The 8259-nt window shown below is 33.4% G+C and overlaps 1 protein-coding gene across 1 annotated transcript; it reads right to left on the bottom strand.

Annotated features, from left to right (window-relative positions):
* Positions 1-4659: 4659 nt before the first annotated feature.
* Positions 4660-7916, bottom strand: LOC127289918 (uncharacterized). Its single transcript, XM_051318195.1, has one exon. It carries the CDS (start codon positions 6873-6875, stop codon positions 5190-5192), a length of 1686 nt encoding a protein of 561 aa, XP_051174152.1. The 5' UTR covers positions 6876-7916; the 3' UTR covers positions 4660-5189.
* Between the last annotated feature and the right edge of the window lie 343 nt (positions 7917-8259).

Raw genomic sequence — 8259 nt, 5'->3', positions numbered from 1 at the left:
AAGGTTGTTAAAGTCTCGCCTTAAAAATGAAAGAAATAAAATTATATACAATGCCAATGACTCTCCAATAAAGAAGGAAAATAATGAACAATTAATTTTGGCAAACAATAAAAAATACGTACTATTCAATTTATGTTTCCAAAGTAAAAAATGATTTAAATTAACTTCTATTTTAGTTCAAAATTTAATATTCTAAAAATTAATATTTTTATTTTGTTTTCATTAAAATAATAATAAAAATAAAGATTATATTTATTTGGATATTTTTACAAAATTCGTATATTTATATTCTATTCTTTATGTAAAATTCCAGTTTATGATAATCATCTTTGTATATAAGATATATTTAAATTTATTATAGAAAAAAATTCAATTATTTAAATATTACACTGGAAATATTTTTGTTATATATATTTTTTATTGTTTGCACACACGTGTCTTTTGAGTTTAATTATATACATGGATTTATTACTTGCACAAAGACCTTTACAATATATTCACATACATATACGCGTCGTTTTTTTTTCTTATTACAAATTTTTTTTTTTTTTTTGTAAAATAGTTTTTCTAAAAATACGTGTGAGGGATGACAGTGGAGCAAATTCTATGAAGAATTTTTTATACAATTTACGAGAAACAGAGAGAGAGAAAATACAATTTACTTATAATATTAAAATTGAAAAACAATTTGAGAAAATTATTTCTTTATTTCTGAAATTATTCAAAATTTGACAAATTTAAAGAATTTTAATTTTTAAAAAATTAATTTTAAAAAAATTTACTTATTGTAAATTTAATTATTTTTTTTTTTTTACTAATTTGCCATTTTTTATAATTATTTCAGAGACAGCGTTTGAATTCTGTTTTATACAAACAACTTCTAATCGGAAATGTCTTTCCGGAAGAAAATTCCAAACGACAGGTTAAAATAGCTACTTCTCTATTGGTAAGTTTTCCCGATTGACTAATTTCTCCGCGACTTGAATATATGGTATTTACATGTTTAGATAATTTTTTTCGTCAACTATTCGAAGAATTAGAAAACAGCAAAACATCTCGCGAGATGCATTACGACACACGAAGAAAACCAGAATGTCGCCTTTCTCTCAGAAAAATAATTATAAAAGATTCTTCGAGGACTTATCATAACAGGCACCCATGGTGTCTCATGATATTGAAGAGAGAAAGTTTTTTTTTTTCTTTTTTTCGTCTATCATCATCGCTCCATTCTATTCCATTCCAGTCACACGCACATAATGCGCATATATATATACGTATATATATATATTAAAAATATATATTTGAGTCTTCTTCGCTTTATTCCATGGCACATTCCTATTGTTGCTCGACTTAAACACCGCACTACAATAGATAATTCACAATCTTCTCTCTCACTCTGTTCTTTTCTTCATTTTTTTTTTACTCCTTTATTATATTTAATCATTCTTTTTTTACGCTGAAAAAAAATCTTCTTAAGTATGTATATCTATATAATACGCTGCACTTGCAAAACATTATATTGTCGTACCTGGTAACGTAATTTGATGCACAAGATTACGCAACTGCGGAAGACATAATTTTATAAAGAGATTATGACAAGTTACAAACTGAAAAAGATTTTGATTCGATAATTACAGGATTTTGTGTAATTTTGTGAGAAAATTGTCAAAACTAAATATTTTGTCTTTCTAATTTTTTTGTTTTTAAATTAGAAACAAAATTTTTTGGTTTATTCAAATTGAAATGAAATCGATATAAAATTTACATAAAAATTTTTTTTTCCTCGCATTTTAATGAAATTTTGATTATGTGCTACACTTTCTGATTTATATGCCTTTCGTATATTGTGATTCAGGCCGAAGAAGAAAATTCATTTGAAACAGAGTTACGCGCACATATTACGTATACTTTGTATCTTGACACAGTTTTCATCTGGCACATAAGTAGAGTTTACACAAAAAAAAAGGAAAAATCAAAACATAAGACGTAAGTGAATTAGAGTTACAGCTTCTTCTTGTGAATTACATTTTCCGTGCCTCTCTTGTGAAAGGCAATTATCGACAATCATATTATCCAACTTGATTACTTTCCTCACTCTTCACATCTCTTCAAAAACAATTGAAAGAAAATTGATATTTGTTCTTTGGAAACTTTTATCGTAAATTAAAGAGACGATAAAGAAAAACTTTCTTCGATAACATTTTTTTTTGAAAAAATAAAGATTTACCTCGATTGTTAAAAAATATGTTTGATTTAATTCTTCTAATTTTAAATCACAAAAATTTTCTTTCAATTTAGGAGAGAAAAGTTTAGAAATGCCAAGTGAAAAATATTGTTTTAAATTAAATTTACGTCACTGGGTATTGTTATCGCAAGATTGAAAAAATAAGCGATTGGTGAAAGTGACCAAAGCTGTAAAACTATAGACCTTCCTCAAAGGAAGTAGTAGTAGCGTTAATTTCAGAGTTGCGTAAACTCCGCGTCCATTATAAGGGCTTCTCTATAAAGTAATATTATTTATATTTTATAATATCAATGAGAAAGGTCCTTGTTAAAATAGGAAGTTATTTAAATACACACGTAACGTTAGTGATTTATATAATTCATCGGCAACAAAAATAAGCCAATAGATTACAGTCTTTATGTCTCATTAAATTTTTCCTCCGCAGCAAAAAAAAAAAAAAAAAGGAAAAAAAAATAAAAATAAAATACATATAATATGCGAAAATAATAAAAAGTACATATAATATGAATATTATATAGCTTGGAGAGAAAAATATTTATAATGATACATATCTGTGCGTTTTATAGGCTGTGTTTTTCGTCTTTTTAACAAAGAACAATAAAACGCGCTCAATTTCACTGAGAAATATTTTGGACCATTTTTTTTTTTTTTTTGAGTATATTTTTCCATGGTACAGTCGATTTACGCTCATTTTGTTGTTTTTTTTTTTTCAAAGTAGGTTTCTAAAGAAGAAACCCTTTAATGGCGCATTCTTTCATTAATATCTGACTCGATTATTTTGGTAGTAAATTCTAATAATAATAAATTTGTCTTATTTTACGTAAAGACTTATTTTTTGTTTTTACATATTTACTCATATTATCAACTCATGCCAAGTTTTTGAGAAATTTGTTTCTGTCCACTTTTTATTTGTATTTTAAATTAATTTTGAAAATTTGATTAACAATCTCCTTAATTTTATTGGCAAATTTTGTCATAAAATTAATTTACTATTTTTGTTATATAGTTATTTAAAAGATTTGTTTTTCTTTTAAACTCCGAGGTAAAATTATATAATGATACGATTATATATTTATATTTTGTACGAGTAAATAATTTTTCATAGTCAATTACTTTTTTCTTTTTTTTTTTTTGGACTCTTGGACAATAAAATCCGCTATTACTGACTCAAGGATAATTACTAGAAAGGTATATAATAATAAAATTTAAAAACGACAATTCTTCATATTGCGATTTACAACGACCTGCGTTCCTATCATCGCGGCAATAATTATTCTAACGGTCGCATTTCTCATTTTCTAGCCAATGCATATATATATGAAATGTGGTAAAAATATTTTTCTACCAGGCACTTTATGTTTTAATGGCTATATCAATATGCAGGCATTTCACAGTAGAATGCGGGTGAATAAAAATGCGATATTGCAAAAAAAGTAACTTTTTCAAAATCGAAGGACACATATTTAGTTAATGATGTTAAATTGAATGGAATAAAAAATAGGAAAAAAAAGTTACAGTAATAATTGAATATAACTTCTTGGCTCATCCTGCGATCATCGAGGAATGATTATTGCTATCGATGATGGTGTAATGTCCCCCTTTATGGCCTTTCTATATTTATATGATTGTCAGCAAAAATATTTTTGTCGACTTGAAAATGTGTGTCAAGTATTTTAAAAACTGAAGAAATCGTCGATTTAAAGAAATAAATTCTTGTTGATTATGAAAGTAAAAATAAATATATTTATTCTTTTGTAACACGATGTTTAGAAATAATTATCATTTTATATTGAGAAATTGAAATTATTTTGCAAAAATATTATTTTCAAAGTAGAAAATAATAATAATTTTATATACTACAAAAATAATTTTTATTGTTCTCAAAAGTATGCCAAAAAAATATTTTTTTTATCAAAATAATATTTATTATTTTTAAAACAAAAAATCTGTTTGCAAAATTTATTATTTATATTTTTGACAATTAAAAGATGACTTTTTTTTTAAAAAAAATTATATCAGAACAATTAAAGATAACTTTTTACCTCTAAGCTTATTGAAGTTATAAATGATTCTAATTGAGATAATTTAAATGTGTAAATAAAGTTGTCCTTAAAAAGTTATTTAATATTTGTGTTCTATTTTACAAGTTTCTTTTTCATAATGTAAACGTACTCGAAAAATATAATTTATTTTTTTATCGCAAAAAGACACTAATTATTCCTGAGTCATGTGTTTTATATACCGACTACTTTAAACTATGTTTAAAAATATCGGGAATATAAAACAATTTAAAATAATAATTTTCATTGTATAATTTTATATTTTTTAAATTAAAATTTTCAGCAATGAAAATATTTTTTGAAGTAATTAATTTAAAAGTTAATTTAAAATAACTTTTTTGTCTTTTTTTTCAGGCGACTGATCTAAGAACCAAGGAGAGACGTCTCAAATTCTTAAAAGCAAGTTTTCAGTAGGAAAAAAAAGAAGGAAGTTGACGATATCTGATGACGTTTTAGCAGACTTGGTCTTTTATTATCCGACAATGATCTTTCCAGAAGAATTATTTCTGAGCAAAATAAGAACGAATTTCCAGAAAGAATCACATAAGAGCGTCAACCATCAGAGATTATTTTTCAAGTACATATATATTTATATACTTTTAAATCAAAAATATTTTTTTTGAAGAAATTTTAATTAAACTAATTTTTAGTTAAAACCAATTTATTTTAAATGAGAAAATGGCAAATTTTTCTAGTTAAAAATTTATTTCAAATTGGAATTTTCATTTTAAAAAATTAAATTACCATTTCAAATTTGTTTACTAGAATGATGTTTTCTCATTAAAACAAAAGTGTAATAAAAAAAAATTTCTCTACACTATAGGCATGAGTATACTTGGGATCAAGAGGTAAAAAAAGTTATCCACGCGAAAGCAACAGGACCTTTAGCGGGGTCGTGGCCTCGGGAGAGGTTGTGGTGGCTGATGTTGCTGATGATGATGATTATAGTGTGAATTAGCAGTCCTGATATGTGGTCCAGGTGGATAGTGTCCATTTTCCTGATGATGACCACCATCGTCAAGTGTAAGTCCCGCGACTAATTGTTCAATTTCTTTATCTTTTTTCCCCTTGGGTACGGGATTACCATTTGGAATGCTGAAGCCCAATGAAGCAAGACTACCATGACTTCGACTACGATGTTCAGCTCGAATGCTATATGAGAATGCTCTCTCATTTAAATGACCTTTGCGACGATAAATTCCAGTTCCAAATCGTGAATCATTTTCAGGACTCTCGGATGGACGGGGTTCAGGTGGTGCAGTGAGATCAGCGTGCGATGCTGCCAATCGGCGGGAATTATTTAATGTTGAATTATCGACTTCCGGGTATCGTCTACCACGATTTCCGGCTGTACCGTAAGTGCCGTACATGGCTGCGGGTGGTGGGGGTACGACAGGAAGTGGTGCAAAAACCGGTACAACAGGCGCCGCTGCTGGAATTGGTCTCAAGCCACGGGGATGATGATGAGCCTTTCTGGGTAGAGTGGCCGCTGGCACGAGAAGAACCGGTGCTGGTCTCGCCAGAGTTCCGGCAATTGATCGACTGCTGGGTGGAAGCTGATGGGGATGATAGTGTTGTTGACGAATTGGATGACCAAGTGTGTGATGTCCATGTCCATTCGTATAGAGAGGTTGATGATGCATTTGAGGATGATGCAAGTGAATGGGATCGTCTTGTAGAGTGCGATTTTTGAGTTTTTTCAGCTTTTTGCTTGATTTCTTTTTGGATTCCTCGAGCATTAGCGGTTGGGTGGGTGGTGGTGGCGGAGGCGGTGGAGGTGGAGGAGCGACAAGTTGACGAGGCCTTGAGCCTTTGGTGCTACGGAGTGTGCCCTGTTCCTGATAGACGCCGTCAACTTCGTCTCTGCCACGGGCCCAAACTTTGTGATTCTCGTCACCGTTGTAGAGGCTCATGTCATCGGATGGTGCAGCATCGAGCCTGGTTATTGGTGGACTGTCGAGAGTTGTGCTCGAGCCTCCGAGTGTGTGATAGAGGCTACCAGTTTGTTGGGGAACAATTGTTCCGTTTGTGTTGTTGGTGGTTGTTGGATCGAGACCCTTGGCATAGCTGCTGTCGGCATAGGCGTGAAAACAACATCTCACGAGGGCATTGGCAGCCATGTCGCGTTTGCAGATGAAGGCGTGGCACTCGAGAACTTTGATACCAGTTGTTCGTCGAAGAACGGCCGCAAATAAGGGCGGATGATTGGCACTTGGTGTTCGAGCAAAGGGTGAATCGAGTGGTAAAAATCGTGTTGCTGATGCATCACCATTATTTCCACCTTTCACGTGGCGTACAGCGGCGCAATAATGCAATGCCTCAATTGGAAAGAACCTTGTGACCTTCTTGCGATGTTCATCCACGTTCTCCAATAGAAGTCCATTGCTCCAAACGCTCAACCATGAATCAATGCCGCGTGCACCAAGCGCCCCTTGCTCGGGATAAAGTTCACGAAGTGGCTCCTGAACTCCCAATAAACCCTCTTTACTTGCATGTGGCACAGAACTTCCCAGGTAAAGCACCCTGCAGCGACAATACGGCGTCGCCGAGTCGTGATTTGCCCCTCTCATTTCTTTTTTTTTTTGCTTCAACGGTCACGATTCGCTATCTCTTCTTTTCTATATGTACTATCTATCCAACGGGATTTTCAACACTGTGAATAACATACGCGGCACTTTTTTTGAAAATTTCGAGAATTATGTTCCTATTGAATTGGAAATTTTTATTTCAGGTGGCGAGGAAACACACAATAATGACACTGAAATCATTGGATAATCACTTGAGGCGTTATATTCAATCACTAATTGTCTTGGTTGATGAAGCACTATGATGGGAGAACACTTGTCTTAAACACTGACAGGTAAGCACTATATTGATTGTATTTTTTTTTGCAGTAAATCACTGATCGACTTGTAGGAGATCACTGAGGGGAATATTTAAAAGAAGTGGCGTGTAACGACATGAGGTTGCGTAGTCAGCGGTAGACGTTATGATTGCAAAACTATCCAAGGAGTTCTAGATTCGATTTCGCAGCAGCTGTAGCCGCCTCGAGGAGATCGCATCAAGCCATTATGGCTGCCTCCTTTCCATCTAGCTTGCCCCTTCTACCTGCAGGTTCTCTCCTCTCGTTCCTCCTCTCCTTACCTTTGGTTACCTGGCTCCCTCTCTCTCTCTCTCTCTCTTTTCTCCTCCTCTTCAACTTTTTTCCCAGGTCTCGAGAACGAGGTATGCGGCGTCGTGGACTGTGTATGTACGTGCCTCCAGGAATTCAACGTGTTACCTGTGTTGGTAGCGGTGGAATCTGGAGGTGCGGCTGCTGCAGAGGCCGCGCGGTTTTCGCGACTTTTTCACTTGAACCACGAGGCGCAAAATTTGTACCTCAGCAGAATGATTTGAAAGAGAAGAACCACGTCATCCGGAGTCTCTTTTGTTTGTTGGTCCCGGTCTCACGAACTACCGGGTCACGGGATATGAAAGAGGAAAGAAAAAAGGAATCGAAAAAGAAGTAAAAACCGCAAGAAGTTTAAAATTTCACAAAACACGAGAAGTATAAAGTGTTGTAGCGGTGAAGGCGGTCTGAGCCGGACTGCTGAGAATTGGAATCCAACGACGATGCACAAGGTAAAGAGGGAGAGGTGGAATAAAAGACGGAGAGAGAGAGAGACCCCTCTCTCTTTTAGTTATTCAGCAGGTATTAAAGTCGGGGCCCTCTCTCTCTTGCTCTTAGGATACCTGAGGGGCTCTTTTGCTTGAAAATTCTTGCCTAGTTACGCACCTACGTAACCTGCGTGCACGTGCAGATGGTGTCGACGACGGTCTGCCCTTTATAGGTCAGAGATTGCGCAGGAACCGATCAACAAGTTTGAAAACGAGGGAAATCCAAAGCATCGTCGCTGGGTCTGTCACCTCTTGCAGATTTCGAGGTCTCGAGGTCAGGGTGTCTCGAAATTTGCC

Source organism: Leptopilina boulardi, unplaced genomic scaffold (assembly GCF_019393585.1).
Source record: "Leptopilina boulardi isolate dan_hultmark-lab unplaced genomic scaffold, ZJU_Lbou_2.1 LbouV2_123, whole genome shotgun sequence".
In the NCBI taxonomy this organism is placed as follows: Eukaryota; Metazoa; Arthropoda; class Insecta; order Hymenoptera; family Figitidae; genus Leptopilina; species Leptopilina boulardi.
The sequence above is the reverse complement of the archived record's forward strand: the minus strand, read 5'-3'. Positions and strand labels throughout refer to the sequence as shown.

Excerpts from the sequence above, each read along its gene's own strand:
- LOC127289918 (XM_051318195.1), bottom strand. The coding sequence starts at position 6,875 with ATGAGAGGGGCAAATCACGACTCGGCGACGCCGTATTGTCGCTGCAGG.